The 20,633-nt window shown below is 32.2% G+C and overlaps 1 protein-coding gene across 6 annotated transcripts in view; it reads right to left on the reverse strand.

Annotated features, from left to right (window-relative positions):
• The window catches only part of TENT2 (terminal nucleotidyltransferase 2), a 58,533-nt gene that overhangs the window by 19,069 nt on the left and 18,831 nt on the right, over positions 1-20,633 (reverse strand). For 3 of the 6 annotated variants that reach the window (XM_032625361.1, XM_032625360.1, XM_032625359.1), the window contains 7 exons: positions 14,529-14,643; positions 14,346-14,437; positions 12,470-12,548; positions 10,598-10,667; positions 7,084-7,160; positions 6,573-6,701; positions 1,766-1,809 (listed from right to left, as the gene is read on the reverse strand). In XM_032625361.1, coding sequence (XP_032481252.1) covers positions 1,766-1,809; positions 6,573-6,701; positions 7,084-7,160; positions 10,598-10,667; positions 12,470-12,548; positions 14,346-14,437; positions 14,529-14,643 — 606 coding nt within the window. The remainder of the gene's footprint in view (positions 1-1,765; positions 1,810-6,572; positions 6,702-7,083; positions 7,161-10,597; positions 10,668-12,469; positions 12,549-14,345; positions 14,438-14,528; positions 14,644-20,633) is intronic. The other 3 variants (XM_032625362.1, XM_032625363.1, XM_032625364.1) reach the window with 2 other exon arrangements.

A 20,633-nucleotide genomic window follows, 5' to 3' on the forward strand; every position in this document is an offset into this window, starting at 1 on the left:
TTCTTCAAACTAGAATATACTAGTAAGAATCTATCTTATGAAAGTAATACCTCTGTCTCCCAGCATAGTGCTATTAAACTGAAATTTCATCAGTATTTTACATTAGTAAAGAGAGTTCCAAGTAGTACATGGTTTTAAGTGAGATCTCTGTAGAAGCATCTTTTCAATACACAATAATAGATTCTTTAAAGGGTAAGTTTAACTTAGATCTTTTGTATGTTGAAAAATATATGCAGCTCTTTCTACACTGAAACCTAGGTCTTAAAGAAAAATAAAGTTGAGACAATGCAATGAAATAGTAAACACCCAGTCACTATCTTTGACCATTCAGTATGAGCTAAAGAATAAAAACTGTAGAGGGAGGAAAACATTCAAGAATAGGCCCAAAAGTTCATGTTATTTTCATTTCTATACTTTCTGATGCTTTCATTTACCATAATCCTTAAAAAAGCATAAATACTTATACATAGCTATACTGTAAACTCATTGTAATAGTTCTTCACAGCAGAAATTTGTTTTTAAAAGGAGGAAGATAAGATAGCCAGATTCCAAAAGGCTCTTGTGTTAAACAGTCTCTTCTAGTAGATGACACCACAAACTGGGAGGCCCCCACTACAGCAAGACTCTATTTACAGTGAACCCTTTATTATCCAGTACCTCATATGTGTGCATTATAAGAATAACTGATGTTCAAAAACAAGAACATCAGTTCTCAATCATCAAAGATTAAATTACATTTAATTTAGGTTCCATGTCAATATATTTATTATATTTTGTCTGATACATATAAAATAAATAAGTTCTTTGAAAACTGATCACTCAAGATGGATGTTATGTTTTCCTTTGTAATATGATTATTTAGTAAGTTTAGAAAACACCTCTTCTTATAAGTTTATGAACTAACAGGTAAAAAATTATGTGATTTCAGAAGGTTGGTCAAACATTCTAAACAAACTGCCTAAATATTATTTCCAAAAAAAACCAGGAACAAGAATGACTATGGAAGAAAACAGAAATGGTAAGACTATAAACAAAGAAACAGCAAATTCTGGAGAAAAGAACACAAAAACTAGAAAAGAAACAAAAATACTCATATAGATTATGAATAAGTACATTACCTAGGTTTCTCTAAACTCAAACTGAGTACATACTAATCTTTTACTAGTAGGCACAATTCATTTCTTGAGTGTTTCCAATTAACTTCACCAGGATTCTTAATAGTGTACACACAAGGACAGTGTACTAATGTTACCTCTTAGAATATTACTTGGTAAGATCAAATGAAAGATAAAAAGATTACCCAATTCTTCATCATCTTAATTTTTTTCCCTGATTTCAAATTATACATATGTTAGGCTATAAAACTTCTGAGTTACTAACTAAAGATATGTTCTAAACATGAAAAAAAGTAGCAAGAAAAAACTGGTAGCGTGAAAAAAACTGGTATGAGTCCAAATGGGCCTTCACCAACTAAGTATATTTAATTCCCATTAGTGATAATCATGAGCATCACACAAAAAGTTCCACCATTAACATGAATGACAAGATTGTCTGCCAATAACCAAATAAAATAGCAGAGTCTTCTGAAAAATTATATGAAACATTTTTGCATTCTAGTGGCCAATGCCTCAGTCTATGTAGAAAATGTTATCATATATTTAGAAGGTAATTAATACTACTTTTATATTCACGTTAATACTGCACATAATAGTTCCACATATACTTGTCATAACATGTATTGTAATAATTTATAAGGAACACTTACTGGGTAAATTTTTTGGATGGATGGAAGGATGGGTTCAGGTAGGGCTATAAAAAGAAAAAGTTTAAAGCTTCCGTGATTCACGTAATTCATTTTACAAAGCAATAATTTGTCAGCTACACCCCAGGTATGAGACTATATGGGTTTATGCTAAAATTCAACAGCTTTCATATACTTTGTGAAATTAATTCTGATCCCTAAAAATTTAAATTCAAAATATATCTAAGTAGACAATTTAAGGTCTGTTAATAAATTACATATATTTCTATGTAAACCAATGTTCCTTACGTGGTTTTAGAATAATAGGTCATCAATAAATGGACACACATCATTTGGTCCAACATCAGACACACACACAAAATAAGCAAGACAATTGTTGTGCTACAGATATTAAAAAGACATTGTTAAGATGGATGTAGCTATCAAAACAAAAATTTTTTAAGTAAAATCCAATGGCACTACATCATAAGAATAACAGCTCTATCATAATTGTCCCTTTATTATTTAATTTCTTCTAACAATAATACCAAAATTGAGATAGTTTTGGGAAATTGATCTATTGGGAAAAAAACTGAAAAGATCTTCAACTTCATTAATACATTTTTAAAAAGAAAACCTCAGCAAAGGTTAGAAATCTAAATCAGGAGATTTGTACCAATCTGCTATATAATAAATAAAATTTCATACAAAAGAATCATTATCGCCATATGTCTCTGCATTTTTTAACTGCCATTCTGCACCCTTCAACAGCTTTACCCAAATCCAACCTCATTAAATGTGCTAACTGTAATCTCACATCATTAGAATGTAGATGGAATAACATGAAAGGCAGAGTGTTTAATATTCACAATATAAGAAGTAACTGTAAAATATAGTGTCTTGAATATGGTAAGATACAAATAATACATTTTCAAGATTTCTTTAAGATTAAAGACCAAATATAGTACTGCATGATAAACTATGTATTTAAGAATTAGAAATAATTACATATACAGTTGACGCTTGAACAATACAGGGGTTAAGGGTGCCAACCCCTGTGCAGTCCAAAATCTGCATATAACTTTATAGTTGGCCCTCCATATCTGAGGTTTCAAATCTACAGATTCAACCAGCTGCAGATCATGTAGTAAGTACTGCAATACATACATACCGAAAAAAATCTGTATATAAGTAGACCCGCACAGTTCAAACCTGTGTTGTTCAAGGGTCAACTGTAATTAAATAAATTCAGTAACAAAGAATCATTACTTGACTTTTAATTTGCTATTTAGCAAAAAAATTTTTAAATGACTCCTGGAATACATTAATGAACACATAATCAACCATTATGACCAATTTACATGGTTTCCAACTATGATTATAAATGTATAAATTTCTACCACATAGTACAAAGTAGGATGCTTTATTTAAATATCTCTTCATCATGCTTTATTCCCAAGTTGAAAACTATAATAAAATAAAATTCCATGATAGTATGGAACGTTCACAGTGTATGACTAAGAATATTAGGGGAAAAAACTCACTCGTTACTTACCAGAATCACTCTCAGGAAGGATACATATTTTTTTCCCCAAAGACATTCAAATGCTAAAATTCTAGAAGACCCTACAAATAAACTCAAGCCCCAGTCACTTAATTCTAAAAGTCTCTATATTTGTATAACATTTTTAATGGCTTTTTAATAATTTTCATTATAATATAGAAGTCAAATTGGAAACTCTTATTAGAAATTAGTTTGAGTTTTAAATCTAAAAACCTGAGTTCTATTCCCATGTAACACTGCTAGTAAAATAAAATTATAACTTAAAAAAGGATGAAGAAAAGACTGTAGAAAATTAGAAAAAAAATATTATCTCGTTCTAGTTATCTCATAACTAGAATGCTAGGAGAGAAAAATAAACACAAACCACTGGTATAGGGTCTTTCAGTAGATAAAGAGCTTTTAGAACTAAGCAATTTGGAAGCTTTTGGGGGCAAGGTTATCATTCAAAAACCCCCTACCTTACAACCTTAAAGATTTTAAAACACTCGTCATTAGAGAAGCAGTTAGTGTACCCTGGCAATTATTTACCAATGTTATCCTGATAGTAACCTCAAAACATTTAGTAGTTTTTCAAATGTTTACTTTATTCCAAACCAACATACACTCTGAAAGAATCTCTCTGTAACAACATCTATTTTGATTTCAAAATTTTGGACTTCAATCTTTTACTTTTCTCTCTCAAAAGCAAAATAAGACAAAAGTTTATTATTGCAGGATATGATCAATAGATAATGCCTTGAATATATTTAATCTATAAGATTTTACTTTGCCTGTAGTTTGGATGAGAGCTTTCTGGTCAGGCCTTCACAAATTTATACACATAAAAGCTACATACTAATTCACCAAAAGTTAAACTAAACAAAAAAAAAAAAAGCAGACCTTCAACAACACTAAACAACCACTAATTTTGAAAACACAAGAACAATTTTAAAATGCCTAAGAGATATTTCTATACCTGGTAATACGGTAAACATCCATGAATATTCATTCATATTGTTGTTTCTAACCAACTTACACTTTTGCCTTTATTATTAACTCATAATCTTAAATTGCTATTAAATTCTCTTCTCAATAGGTTTTTCCCTTCATGCTTTCATCAGTCACTTTTTCAAGCATATGTAGTTTGTAACTGACTGTTGAAATTCATTCTAGGAAATGCTTTAATCTTTTCAACCTTTCTACATAGAAAGGACCTGTTTCCCTTCTCTGTTCATGGCAGAAAAGATATTAAAGCATTTAAACAAAACCTAAAGGTCATCTAACCCAACCATTAGTGTTACAGATGAATATTAAAGCCAGAGAGGTAGAATAACTTGGCCAAAATCACACAAACTAGTTCACTGTGGCAGAGCTGGAACTGCTCAATACACCTTGCAGACTCTTGTATGACAAGAAAAGCAATTATTAATACTTATTTCAATCTCTGTAATTTCTTCTGTGGAGGAGTAGGTTAAATCTGCCAAAGTACAGAACTACACAGTAGGTCTGGTTAGCTGATGTCTTTTAACAAACACCTAGAAATGGTTGATGAGAGTGCCATTAATTACTAACCATCTTAGTAAACAGGACCACTTTATCAAGAATAAAATGTTTAACAAAATCTAAACCAAATTTTAACATGATTTCATTACACTGGTAAAATACTAACATTTGAATTTTTAACTTGCTTACAAAACCACCAAGGGGCATCTGTGATTAAAGTGCATTTTTCTAAAAAAGCAATCAAATTAAAATTTCTAATGTAACCCAAAAGAATGGAGGGATAGGGCACATATTATGAATGTTCATGCATGTTATATGCTTTAGTCAAATCTAATGTTTAAATCTCAACTAAAACTAAAAAATGAATAGACACTAGGTGGTAGTACATGAATGTTAGTCTTATTCTTCTTCATATATTCTATATGTATTTTACAAGAAATATTTCTAATCTATTCAATTTTTAATAAAAGTGAACTGCAATCCACAAGATTGGACAGAGTTCACTAAAAAAGCATCAAAAGTAATGTATGTTTCAGATTGAACTATAAAATTGGACAAAAATGATCAGTGATATGTAAAGAAGTATCTAAAGCAGCCAACATCATGTTTCAAATCCTTTTGGAAGGGCAAATCAATCATCAAATTAGTATATATCCAAGACTGTTCAGCAACAAAAATACATGTATTATAATTAGCCTGAAATTCTTTAACAACAAAGAGGAAGATTAACCTTTCTGATGATTACTGACTCACAAAATTTTGGTCCATTTAAACTATTTTAAGTCTCTCTCATTACCTCAAAAAAATTCACCTGATTCCACTGTTCAAATAAAAATATACTCCTTATGTAATATATTATAAAATATCTACAAATACAGTAATATATAAAGAAAACGAATCCTACTGTCCATAAGTAATAACACCTGATAAATTTTTGGCACATACCTTTTCTGTATTTGTATACATATGAATATATACACATTCAAGTATAGCTACTGTCTTTTAAATAAAATTGGTATTATGTTGTATATGACATTGTTATCATAAATATTTTCTTATATCAATAAATATCTTTAAAACATGCTTTTTAGTATCTGTATAAATTTCATATTAGGATATATCATAATTAATTTGACCATTCCTCCTAACTCTGCAAAACTTAGATTATTTTTAATCTTTCATTATTTCAACAAACACCATGAAAAACAGCCTTATATAAATTCATATGTACATCACTGATTATTTACCTTAGGATAAGTTCCTAGAAATGGAATCACTGAGTCAAAGAGTATAAACATAAATATTACAACAATTGTTTTCTAAACTGTGCAATATTAACCCACAACTTCCTGGTAAATGGTCTTACATTAATATCAAGTCTTTCACCCAATCTCCATGCCAGTTCACAGGAAATAAAAGCTTCTTTAAACCAACAAGAAAATCATTTAATTCCTTTCTCAAGTGAAAAATAAAAAACATGATGAATGGTGCTTGAGCAAGATAATGGGTCCACAATACAGTGGTGAAAGTTCTTTGAATACAAGAGCGAATACAGGAAACTGTCAAAAAATAAAAACACAGTGAAACTTCTTTATAATGTTTTCCAGGGATAACATTACTAAAACACCTCTTCAAAGCAACAAAACAGGAAATGTGGTTGTATGTGCCTTAGAAAAAACTTTTTAAAACAATGATATTTGAATATAAGGTCAACAGGGAAGACACCATAATGAAGTTTAACTGCATTTCCGTTTTAAAAATTGGGAAAAACTCCACAATACTTACTTTGTAAATAGTGCAAAACCATCAATACAAGACTATAGCTGCTTAAAGTACCACGACTGGCATCATTTATCTCATGGTGACTCGCCCACTTCTTAATCACCAGTACTAACGGACGAACTCGATTTTCAACTGAAAGTAAAATTAAAACTTAAAAATGGTAAGAAGATTTTACAGTTTCTTTGAAAGTTTACATTATTTCCGAACTCCATGCCAATAGAAAGAGCAATGCCTCCAGTTATTAAACACTGTTCACCATAAATGTGTCTTACTTCTAAAATGTACTTGTTACCTTTTAAAAATGACCAATTATTAAAATTCATTTTATTGACCTATTACTCTGGTAGTATGTGATTTTAGTGTAGCAACATATTATGTATATGAGAAAATGAGACACACTGTACATAAACACAAAGAGGTATCAGTATTTACTACACACATCTTTATGAAGGAATAAAGAATGAAGGATAAATACAGAAGGTATTAATTGTTTGGAAATAAACACAAAACTTACGGTATGCATACGTTCTGAGAAGGAATGTGTTTCTTATTCCAACAATATTGTTTACATTCAAGTCGAACTCCACACAACTATTTTAAAAAATGAAAAAAACTTCAGCTCAAATACAAACTAAACTAACTCCCTAGTAACTAAATTCATATCCATCCATCCATCCAATGATACAAAATAGCATGGGCCCAAAGACCTTAAAATGAGACACTACAGAAATAAGAATGAAAACATACTTTTAGTATGATCGGGGGTCTATTAAAGATATAAAATAAGATTACTGTTGAAGGATCCATAATGTACAAGTAAGGCTTCAATTATTCTTAACAAAAAAAAAAAACTTTTAATTTTGTAATCTTTTCCAGATAAACAAAATTATATGGCCAAACACATTTCTGGGCAAGTTATCCCACTAAGTTATATATTCTCAATCAATTTTGAACGACAGCATCATCTGCTTTAAAATAGGAATGAAAAACCAAATAAAGTACAGGTGAAAAAATAAAAGTTCTGTCTACACTTTATATTCCCTCCAAAAGGGTTGCTAAATTATAGTATCCTGACAAATTTGGCTACTGACATCTAGGAAGAACTATAACAACCAAACACATAACAGAAGGGACACTTCTTTGAAATCAAAGATATCATGCAGTTCACAATTTAGAAAATATGGCAATAATGGTGGGATACATAAAGAATGTCTAAACTCAAAATAACAAGGACTAACTAATGCATAAGTAACAGGACCATATACTATCAGGTCCAACTTCTGAACAATGAGTCTTTCTGTGAAAAGTGTCTAAAATAAAAACTTAACGAAAGTCCTTTCTATAGCTTTTAACTGTAAAATTTGAAATTTACCTTTTCAGATTTTCTAGTTACGGGAAAAGAAATCCTATAATCTTTCAATTATCCATACACATTAATAAAAATTGATAGTGAAATTAACACTTCAGATATATTTGGCTTTGGGAAGCTTATGGTAACAGTAAAGTTACATTCTTTGTGTTTGTACAAATCTAACACTGAAACCAGTTTGCACTCCCTGTATATAACTCAATAAAGAGGAAAAAAACACTTAGATGGAAACTAGTGTGCAAATAAAAACTTCCAAAAATATTAATTCAGAGCTTTAAAAATATCCACAGTACTTGCTTCAAATTCTACTTCTGGAAATACTGAAGTAACCCTTAATAAGGAAAGAATTTTATGCACAAAATGCTTATTTAAACAGGGAGTGGTTAAGTTAAAGTCAATAAATTCACACAATGAAATACTGTAAAGCAGCTGAAAATGAAGCCAGAAGATATTCAATGATAAAAGCAAGTATTCATGATATACTGTTAAGTAACAAAGTATGATTTCAATTTTAATTTTAAAAGCTTTTATGCAGGGCTTCCCTGGTGGCGCAGTGGTTAAGAGTCCGCCTGCCAATGCAGGGGACACAGGTTCGTGCCCCGGTCTGGGAAGATCCCACATGTCGCGGGGCGGCTGGGCCCGTGAGCCATGGCTGCTGAGCCTGCGCGTCCGGAGCCTGTGCTCCGCAACGAGAGAGGCCACAACAGTCAGAGGCCCGCGTACCGCAAAAAAAAAAAAAAACCTTTTATGCACTCATACGCATAGAAAAGGGTCTGAAAGGCTTATACTAAAACGTTAACATCAGTTATCTTTGGATGTTAGAAGTGCAGTTGTTTTTTTCCTTAATGGTGTGTATAGAGAAGAATTATAAAATGGTGTTTATATAGAATACTTAACAATGAAAAAACCTTGTATAATAATCTTAAATAGAATTGTTTATATAACTACATTTTTCAAAACAATTATAATTAGCTAATAGTTTTACTTACATTTACTTTATGTTTTATCTCTCTATATCTTCATGCTTTAAAAAAAACTTCACCATTAAAAATAGGAAACTCCATCGTTACTTGATAGAAATTCAGTAAATATTTATAGATTAGATGGATGTTTAGATGAATGAGGGGGAAAGTTTGAGCCAGCACTTATCTAAAGATTTGTTTAAAATATATATATTCAGTCAATTCTGATTATTCACAGTAGTTATGTTCTATATAGTCGCTGCAAACACTAAATTAGTGAACAGTGAACCATTGCTCCTAGAGGAAACAAAGGATTAGGTTCCTAGGAGCCTCCAGTCACATTTTCATCAGCGGATCAATATGTCTCCAGTCACATTTCATTGGGTTGGCCAAAAAGTTTGTTCAGGCTTTTCTATCACATCGTATGGAAAAACCTGGATGAATATTTTTGGCAACACTATATTTTATTTTATTTTTTCGTGGCCGCACTGTATGGGATGTGAGATCTTACTTCCCTGACCAGGGATCAAACCTGTGCCCCCTGCAGTGGAAGCACACAGTCTTAACCACTGGACTGCCAGGGAAGTCCCTCCAGTCACATTTTCCTCAACTGATCAATATGTAACTTTGTTTTATGTATGTTTCAACTTAAAGACACCTCATTTAATATACTGTTGATTCAATAACAGTGAAGTCATTGCAAAGAACACTGTACTCTACTCGTGCTTGAATGAAACACATCTAACACACATTATTTCCTCCATATGGCACATCACAGCTCTGTGCAAAAGGACCCTAGACAGTACCTCAGCATTATGTTCGGGACTCACTTTAAGCAGCAAAATCAAGCACGAAAGCACAAAAATGTGAAAAACAGCACTAACTAGACTGTGAAAAGGACATTTGTTTATAGTATGAGAGCTGAAACAAGAAAACAGAGCGTCACATTGTTAAACTCAGTTGGGAACACCTACATCAGGTGACTCAAAATTTTCCCCTCTCTGTGCATGTCTATGAATAATCATAAAAGTGTTGCAAATGTTAATTTGGGGGGTTACAAAATATATTTTATCAAGTATGCAAATTCATAAATATGGAATCCATGAATAATCAACTGTGTATATACTTATATAATTTCAGTATTACTTTTAAAAACTGGGCTAGAAAATGTGATTTATCACAATCCTATATATTTTTTAGAAAATAAATCTTTTTCAACCAATAAAACAAACACCTATTTACATTTTATAAAATGTAAATAGATAGATATTATATAAAAGATTCTAATTCCAATGCCTATAAGAAATCTAGAACCCAAACTAGAATACGTAGATAGATATATTAGTGACAACCCTCTTTGATATAAATATACATCAAATTTCATCAACTAAGATATGTTCTCAAGAGCACATTACATTTCTAAACGGCAAGAAGATCATTTAAAACTCTAAAATATAAATACGTATATATTCTTTCAATTGGATAGTCCCAAATACTCAAAACGTCAACCAGAATAACTAAGTACAGTTAAGTATGAACAACTGCTCAGACTATTTTAAAAAATCATTTCAAAAACCAAATCATCTCTAAATGGAGATAAGCTATTACGTGATAGTATACACTTCTTAATCTACCTCAGAAGAATACCTAAAAATTATCTAAGGCAACTTTAAAAAAAGAACTCAATAATCACTGACCTGACTTTATCCCTGAACTTCACAATTGGCACTTTTGCTCGAATCAGCTGAGGTCTCTCAATGTAACCAGCTGAAGGATAAAAGATAATATGGATATCTGTAAATGTTTCTCAAATTCATAGTGTTCCAATGCACATTTTTTAAAAGTAATATTTTACTTAGCTAAAACAATTTGAGAAAATATAGTCTTTGAGACAGAAAGCAAAGACAAAAGGACATTATCAAATTCTTCTAAGTTTGGAACTTCCAATACCATGTACAGGACTTTATATATTAATACGTTATTTTCAGAAATGTGGTCTAATATTTAATAACATCTATAAAGAATTTCATCAGAGCATTATAAGAGAAATATCTATGCCAGCAGCAGGGGGATAGCTAAATTCTGGTACAGCACACGGCAAGATATTATGGCAGCCATAGAAATCACATTTACAAAGAATCTTAAATGTGGAAATGTTGGCAACATGATACAGGGGGCAGTGATACATTCAAATAAGTATGATCTGTAAGAGGAAAAACACATATATACATATTTTTTTATTCCACCAAACTTAAAAAAATGTTTTTTTGTGAGTTGGAATACATGTTCATTGTAGAAAATTAGGAAAACACAGAAATGTATATAAAAAAGAAACTGCAAACTTTTCCCAAAAGAGCAATTTCCTAATGTTTCAACTAAAGAAAAACGTAATAACATATTGTAACACTAAAAATTTTCTGTTATAATGCTTCTAACATAAAAATCATAAAATACATCAAGCTTGAAATAGAATTATGTGCAGGAATTCAGTGAGGTTTAATGAAAAATAAGATTAAGAGTTAAAGGTTTTGAGTTCCAAGTACAGGTTCAGACACCAACAAACTATACTCCTCGGGCAAGTTACTAAGCCTACTGATGACCAGTTTCCTTAATTATTAAAAACACTAATTAAAAAGAAAACTTTCATTTGAATTATATGATCTCTTAGCTCCCTTTCACTTTTAATATTTTATGATTTTAATAATAGTTATTAAAAATTCATTTATGGTACAAATTACTCCTTTATTTTACAGATGTGAAATTCAAGTCCACTGAAATAAATCTCTTGATTTGTTTCTTCCCTACGACTGATATGTTATTCAAGGGCAATAACTCGTTAAGTGACTTTGTATTTTCCAGCTCAAAGCCTGACACATAAGGAGTATTTGTTAAATAAACAGACAAACTATCTTTCCAACATCACAGTTAGTGTGACTTCAAATGTCCACAATATTCTGTGTAAGTTTAAATAAATTATTTGAGATGGCTTAACATGCGGATTAAAATCTGCTTCGTCAGCTTATTCAAAGAATAAAATCTTACAATAAAATGGCCTAAGTCAATAATTTTGTTTTCTGTTGGAGTAATATATCTGGCTTCATGTTCAGTGATAATGTTTTTAAAACAAGTAAAGATATATGTCATTGCAAAACAGATGAAATTCTCTCTTCCTCACATGAATACCTATAAGACTTCACCTGTATACTTCTTTTGGCTTGTCAGATACTCTGCATTACAGCTATTTACATTCATGCTTTAGCTTCCCTAATGGTCTACAACCTTTTGAGAAAGAACTGAAGCTTACATATCTTTGAATTCCCCTCTACCTTCAGTAGGACAGCTTACAAGTAAACTCAATAAAGATTTGCTGAATTATACATTTCTGTGTTGAATGGTTTACTCTTCTTTTTAATCAAAAGTTAAAAGGAATTTATTTGGGAAAAAGGATCTACATTATACCTAACCTAACCAGAAAATTAAAAATCCTTACCAGAAAATAAATATAGTGCAAGACATTTTAAATAAATAGTTGTCAAATGACATATGAACGTGAAGCATGTCAGACTTACAAAGTCTAGTACAGAAGTGTTTATGGACTAAGGTGAGGATATGCCGTGCTTCAGTCTTCTGATTTACCTGAAAAAAACACTGAAAAGTTAAAAATAAAGTGTTTTTTCATTATCTTTCTAAACTTAGTGTTTTATTTTCTTAATGTACCTCAACAAAAAGAAAACATAAAGTATACTTTTCATTGGAGTTGTTTTTCAATATATAGTAAATTACATTATTTAAAAGTCAACCTTTATGCTATCTTTTACATCAGTATTTCTAAATCAATTTCTGACTTTAAACTTAAAAGCACAATTTTAAAAGAAATAGTGAAACAGCCATATGTCATTTTTTCACTTTAGTATATAAATGTAAAAAAACAATCTTCTCCAAGAAAAATAAACAGAATTTTAACTTTCTGTAACATGTTTTATTTCCCTATCAAGACTGTGAGTTGCTTAAAAGTAAGATTCAAATCTATGCTGTTTCAGTATGAGTTGTAACAACATGATTCAGACATGTGAATAAGACTAGAGGATTAGTGTGATGTACCTAAGTATAACCTAATTGTATGGGAGAAAGTTTTAATTAAAACTCTAGTATTCTCCACTATGTTTATTATTTCTGAGGGGCTTTTTTCTTTTCTTTTTCAGTTTTCCTTTATATGATTTCAAAGCCTAGAAAAATATCAAGAGTTTCTTTCCTGGAATAAATCTCTTTCTGATTTGCAGTAACTAGAAGTCAATTTTGTTAGTGGACTAACAGGAATAGTAAAAATATATATTACCATTCAACAGAGGTTTTTGTATTTTTTGAGAGGTGGAATATAAGGCATATTAAAATTACACTGAAATTAACTTAATCTTTGGTGATCCAGAAGAGACTTCAGGGCTTCCCTGCTGGTATGGTGGTTAAGAATCCGCCTGCCAATGCAGGGGACACGGGTTTGAGCCCTGGTCCGGGAAGTCCCACATGCCGCAGAGCAACTAAGCCCGCGCACCACAACTACTGAGCCTGAGCTCTAGAGCCTGCGAGGCACAACTACTGAGCCCATGTGCCACAACTACTGAAGCCTGCGTGCCCAGAGCCCGTGCTCCACAATAAGAGAAGCCACCACAATGAGAAGCCCGCTCACTGCAACAAAGAGTAGCCGCTGTTCGTGGCAACAAAGACCCAATGCAGCCAAAAATAAATAAATAAGTTTATAAAAAAAAAAAAAAAAGAGACTTCATTCAGCATATTAAAGAGGCTGCTCAGATCAGCTTAATGAACAACAATTATTGTGGAATTAAGGATACACAAGAGTATCAGTTAACAGGGAATTCAAATAAACATAATACTAAATAGCAAAATTTGGTTGCTAAATAAGAAGAAACAAAGTCAAAATATCAGAGATAATTACGTTAAATCACAGTAGTCTTACTTTAAATTTCAGTGAAATCTCTCTTTTTGAATTCCCAAAATAAGTACTCCAAATCCCATAGTACTTTCAAGGGGAAAACAATAAAGATTAAAAATAGAATCACTGAGAATAGAAATGGAAGGAAATATATCAAGATAAAGAAAAACTCTTCCTCTTTGCTGCATCCTGGTAACATACCCAACCTAATAACATTTCAAAATACAGGCAGAGCTCTTTAAAAACACATAGTGCAACCACCTCACTTTAATAGTTTAGAAATAAATTAATGCTAGAATTTCTGTTACGTTTATTGTGTACATGCCTGAAAAAAAAAAAAGCAGCAGCATTTCCTGGCTTTCCTTGAATTCTTATAAACAGAGAATTCAAAGAAGCAATTAAACAAAACAGGTTTTTTTCCTCAATGACTCTTACATGAAATTTCTTAAATGACTTAACATGAGAAACACACTTGGAATAAATGTTTCATTACTTACTGGTTCCTCTTTAACAACTAGACATAAATCACCATCACTGCTCCGAGTACCAAATCCATTTAAAGAGGACCCAACTAAAAAAAGTCTGCTTTCTAGAGAAACAGAAGAGAATTATAAGGTATTATTTAAAATTTAAAATTGGGATGCATGTACTTAAAGGGCATGCAAAACAAGGAAACATACGTGGAAATATCAGCTGAATTTCTCTCTGCAGCTCTGTTCGACAGAGTTCTTTCTTCTTTAAATCACTTACTTGCTGCTGACATGCTTCAAATAACTCCAGTATCTGCTGACTCAACTTGGATGCACCACAAAAAAAGTAAAAATTTTGTTCAGAAATGTAAAAGTTATTACTGTATTGAGAAATATAAAATTACTGATAGTATTTTTTAAATATATATTATCTCCTTAACACTTTCTAATACAAAACTACCTTTATTCAAGTAACCATAATTACTTAGTAACTGAAATAGTTACCAACTTTTACATAGTAAAGTATCACTGACAAGTCACAGAGAATTCATAATGAGTGTAATTCACAGGTCATCAAACTACAATCTTCAGTTACTGCCTGTTTTTGTATGGGACATGAGCTAAGAATGGTTTTTACATTTTTAAAGGGTTATAAAAACAAACAAAAATATGCAATAGAAACCATATGTGAGTGGCAAAGTCTAAAATATTTACTATCTGGCCTTTTAAAGAAGTTTACGCAACCCCTGGTATTCATACCACAAATACCAAATACAACAGACTTTAGAAGAAAAGTCCCTGGTTGTCTATGCTCATGCAAACCACCCACTTCCCTATTCTTACAACACCGCCCTGAACCCTGCCTTCCTGTGGCCATCTATGGACAGATCTCCCTGTTTATCTACCTATCTGGTTCACACTTTCCCCTCCAACTGATCTCTTGCCATCACCACAGGTGACACCCTTACCTAAAATGGGCTAAGTATCATAACATACTCCCAGCATTTCTGAACTTCTTTTACTTTAATATTTTTTATCAGTGTTACACTCCCAGAGCCATATCATGGTCTTTACAGTAAAACAGAACTTCTTTACCTCTGAAATTTAAAATTCCAATATACTATCTTGGCTTCAATCTCCTGTCCAATTTTCACTTTCTTACCCTCCTCATACCTTCTCTAGAACCACACAGACCTGGATTCTCTTGAATCCTCCCTTTTCTCCCAACCCAACAGCTCCTGAAATAGCATGATTTCCTTCTCTACGCAGTCTATACCCCACAATGCATCCCTTGAACCACTCATTTTTATCATGCCTTAACAACATTACACCCTTGTCATGCTCTAACAAAATCCTAATTTTAGGTTCACTACAAACAACTACCTTCTCTGCTCTTATATCTGAGCTGCTAACTTAAAAAAAAATCACAAAATTGGTATCTTTCAAATTTATAGTTTAAGAACAAACCTAAGATTGACCCTTAGCATCTCTCAGCAATTACTTCCATGTCTCTGGTTAGATATTGCTTCCTTTTTTCACCATCAGCATTCCAAAATGTTTACACCTTTCCTCAAGTTCCCTACACTTACCTCACTTTCTTTAGCAGATAACTTCACATTAAAGTTTACTAAGAAAACTGAGGATACCAAATGTGACATTCCTCAGCTTCCTAACTACAAACTTGCAAACTACTATCTGTATGAAATCTCATCTCCTTACCTCTCCTGTCAAACTGTCCTCTTCCTCGGTTCAAAGTTAATCCCTCTATCAATACTTCTGTATCCATCCCTTCTGGTAGCCTCTAGGGCACAAATATTCCATCAGTTTTTTGGTCTGTCTTTTGCATTTTCAACCTCTCCCTCTCTAGGCCATTCCCCAAGTCCATGACCAGGCACAAGTCTCACCCATCATTTAAAAGTTTCTTTAATCATGTTTAGAATACTCATTTTAAGAAGGCAGAGGCAGTCTGGGCAACTTGGCAGTGAAAGAGACATAATTATTTAATATCCCTGGGTAGCCATCACCCCCCCAAAAAGACAAAGCAACTAGGAAAATAAAACAATCATATCAAACCAAACCAGAACAAAATAAAAATGGCCAACGAATATAGCACAATTGACTATAAATTACTCATGAACCCTAAAATACTGGCAGTTAGGACCCAACACCAATAGCAGCAAGACCCACATGGTATCAGAACATAACAGAAAGAAGACGAAAGGGATCTGGGACAGCCCCAAAGCCAGAACATCCAGAAATCAAACTGCCTAGAGGTACTACTTCCCACCCCCTTCCTTAAATTGGCAGGTCCAACTTGGTGTGGAATAGCAACCAAAACTGGGAGGGAGCTTCACAGGCTACAACTCATAAGTAAATGCAAGAGGATCACACAAAGATCAGAAATCTCAAAGCTAAGTGAAACTCCCTTCTAAAACACAGCAACATACCAAGCAGAAATTGCCAGTAAGAGAAATCTAAACTAAGTAGCACAGAGCCATTAGGTATAAAGGAAAGAAAGTCTAAAACTAGAATGATTCTGACTTCCAGACGACATGTGACAATGTCTGGAAACAGTTTTGGTTATCATATTTGGGGGAATGGGTACGACAGGGTGGTCACTGGCAACCAGCAGGTAGAGGCCAGGATGCCACTAAACATCCTACAATGCACAGGACAATTCCCCACAGCAAAGATTATCTAACCAAAAACGTTAATATTGTAGAAAGTGAAAAACCCAAACTAGATAAAAGCAGGGAAGGAGAAGAGAAAAGGTCTCAGAAAGTATATTTTTGAATACTACATAGCAACAGAAGAGGATTCCTACAGCCACAAACCTAGCAAAGCTAGCTTATCCTCATCTAAAAGTAGTATAGGAAAAGTCGCCTCACTTAAACAGAAAGGAACTGGAATCTCAAAAAGAGAGGTGAGAATGGGAGGACAGAAAAATAATATTTGAAGAAATAATGTCTAAAAAGGATTCTAGTCAATTCACATACAAAGTTTTTATTAACAAAATGAGAAGAGTAACATTCCTACAGATAACGAAGCATACCAGAAAGATATGCCCACAAAACTAATGAACATTTTAATATAATATATAGAACCAAGGCTTTTTCTCTCATGTTTTAATTTCCTAAAAAGATAACTGACTATAAAGTATACATACCAGCAAAAAATAATTGGGAATTTACATTTTTTAAGTTATCAAAAGCAGTTAAACATATGAAATACTTGGAAATATATTAAACAAAAGATATACAAAACCTGTACGCTGAAAATTATATTGATGAGAGAAATTAAACACCTAAATAAATGGAGAGATAGAAGAAAAAAGTTGAAGGATTTACCATACCTAACTTCTAGACTTAACCATACAACTACAGTAATCAAAACAGTATAGCCCTGGGAAAAGGAGAGACAAAAATAATAACAAAACAGAATACTGAAATATTTATGAATGAAATGATGACACCTGGAATTTGCTTCAAACTAGTAAGGGAGGGAGGTATAGACAAAATAAGATTGGTCAAATGTCAGTAATTGTTAAAGCTTGGTGTTATGAGGATTTATAATACTATATTCTATTTCTGTATATATTTGATACTTTCCATAATAAAAAGCTTTACTTTTAAGAAGCTTTTTTAAAAAGGCATCCATCTTTACAAAAAGACTTGAAAAAGGCTTCCAGTTAGAATGGTTAATATAAAATTTTAAATGGCACTTGAATAATTAAGTTTTATCCACTCAGAGCAGGGTATTAGTGTTAATTAGTATTAATCCACTTAGTAGTTGGCCCTGTAGGCCAAATACTGCCTCTGGCCTGTTCTGTAGGGCCAGCAAACTAAAAGTGATCCATACATTTTTAAAGCATTGTTTAAAAAAGAAAGAAAAGAAAAGAAAATGTGACAGGGGGGCCATGTAGCTCATATATCTAAAATATTTACTAACTGGCCCTTTATAGAAAAAGTTTTGCCAACCCCATGATCTAGAGAATCCGTTAGGCAGATCAAAACTACTACAAGTCAGAGTAGGTACTCAACATTTGTTGAATAACAAAAAGAAATAAATTTCTTGGGAATTCCCTGGCAGTGCAGTGATTAAGACTTGGCGCTTTCACTGCGGGTTGCCCAGGTTCAATCCCTGGTCCGGGAACTAAGATACTGCAAGCCGCACAGTGTGGCCAAAAAAAAAAAAAAAAGCAAGGAAGAAATTTCTTTACAGCAATGCCCAAATGAAATGTTATTATACTTAAAAAATTTTTTCGTCTGAATGATCATGCTCATGTAGAAACATTCACATATGAAAAAATGTATGACTAGGTAGAAAATACGAAATTCCATATATTTGCTCCTCTTCTTTTTTCTACATTCGTAGAACATTTCTTCTCTCTCAAGTACTATTATAATGGAGACCTAGTAGATTGTTATACAAATGAATTTTCCTCCCTATCCAGCCGCCTTATTGATTATCCTACACCAGACATATAGAGTCCAAATAAGACAAAAACTCAAAAGAAATGCACATATATGCTGAAACAAGACTTCTCTTGCTTAAATTTAGAGAAATATTTCAGAAGATGGCTCAATGGTCTTATAATTCTGGAAAAATAGAGGAATGTATGATATGAAATCTCCTTGGCTGAATATCAAGCATCAAATATTTAGATCATATATGTAATAAGCTGACTATGCATAATGGCATTTCAAGACTTTGTTTTTGTTTCATTCGAAAGTAAAGTCTTCCTAATCATTAGTTTAAAAAAAAAAACTATTGCAACAAAGTATCTGTAAAATACATTATTCCTAAAGTTGTTTAAATCTCTACAATACTACCAGTTTAGGCTGCCTGCCAAGATCTATTACTTTAATTTAAAATTAATTATAGAATATATCTATTTCTCACCGTATATAAAAATTATATCTTCTCAAAATTGTATAAAAAATAAGATTTACATAATAGTTTAAAATATTTAAATTAATATTTGTTCCAAATATCAATGTTCCTTTTTTCTAAAAAATATTATAACCTGTCCTCAAACTCAGGCTCAAACCAAATTACCAATAAAGTTATCGTTGTCTGAGATCAACACAAGATCAACAACAACTTAAAGACAAGTTAAGTATGGATTTAGATTCAGAAAAGTTTTTAAATGTGTCAGTAGAGAAAGCTTAAGGTATAACTTTTGCATGGTATTCTCAGCAGATTCTCCATTTGTCCCTGTTAGCTGGGTCCCCATGTAAAAGAAAGTGAAAAAACCTTTCAGCTGGGAGTATCAAGACCTGATCACTTACTATAACACATGAAAATTGGTAACAGGGTTTGGGCTAAATGTAAGTGCTATCTACAAACAACAAACACAAATTAGCAATGAGCTTTCAAGACAGGAGAAATAAAATTAAATATCATACAGAAAATAGGTCATTAGTTCACAAACACTTCAACAAAAACTAGCAATTCCTCAGGCTCTCTCATTGCCACAATCTTTGTTATACATGTAACTGTAGAAAACGCTAGTACCAATTACTGAGTAAAATAAAGCTAGTTATGAAATAAAAGTTTAAATTCATTCTTGATACTGAATTCCCTTTCTCTTCAAATTAAATAAAATAGAATCAGGAAAATGTCATGCTGAAAACAACCCACTCTTTATTAATGTGTTAAATTACTATGGTTTTTTTTTGTGTGTGGCCACAATGTAGAGCCTTCACTGGCTTACAAGATAATAAGCCAATTAAGATAAGCTTTCATTGGCTTATCTTAATCAAGATAAATTAATCTCTTGATTAATTTATCAACTGGTACACTGATTAGGCAGTTTGAATTACTGATTTTTTTCCCTGAACCCTGACTGCTTTTAGGCACATGCTATTATCTGAACTTAGCCAAGAAAGAATTGCCTAATAAAAGGAGGATGGAAAAAAACAAACAAAACAAGCTTTCATTTGAGGATCTCTTGTGCTGAGTCCTGGTCTAGATTTTCTACATAAATTTACATCTCAGTGGCTTTAAAACATTTTTGACAGACACATACATTATAAAGATAGAGCCCCAAGAATAAATTTAACCAAGGAGGTAAAAGATCTGTACACTGAAAACTATAAAACACTGGTGAGAGAAATTAAAGACTACAAATAAATGAAAAGATATCCCATTCATAGATCCGAAGAATCAAAATTGTTAAAATGTTCACAGTACCCAAAGCTATCTACAGATTCAATGCAATGCCTATCAAAATTCCAGTGGCATTTCACACAGAAATAGAAAAAGCAATCCTAAAATTCACATGGAACCACCAATGACCCAGAATAGCTACAG

This window comes from Phocoena sinus, chromosome 3 (genome assembly GCF_008692025.1).
Source record: "Phocoena sinus isolate mPhoSin1 chromosome 3, mPhoSin1.pri, whole genome shotgun sequence".
NCBI classification, from domain to species: Eukaryota; Metazoa; Chordata; class Mammalia; order Artiodactyla; family Phocoenidae; genus Phocoena; species Phocoena sinus.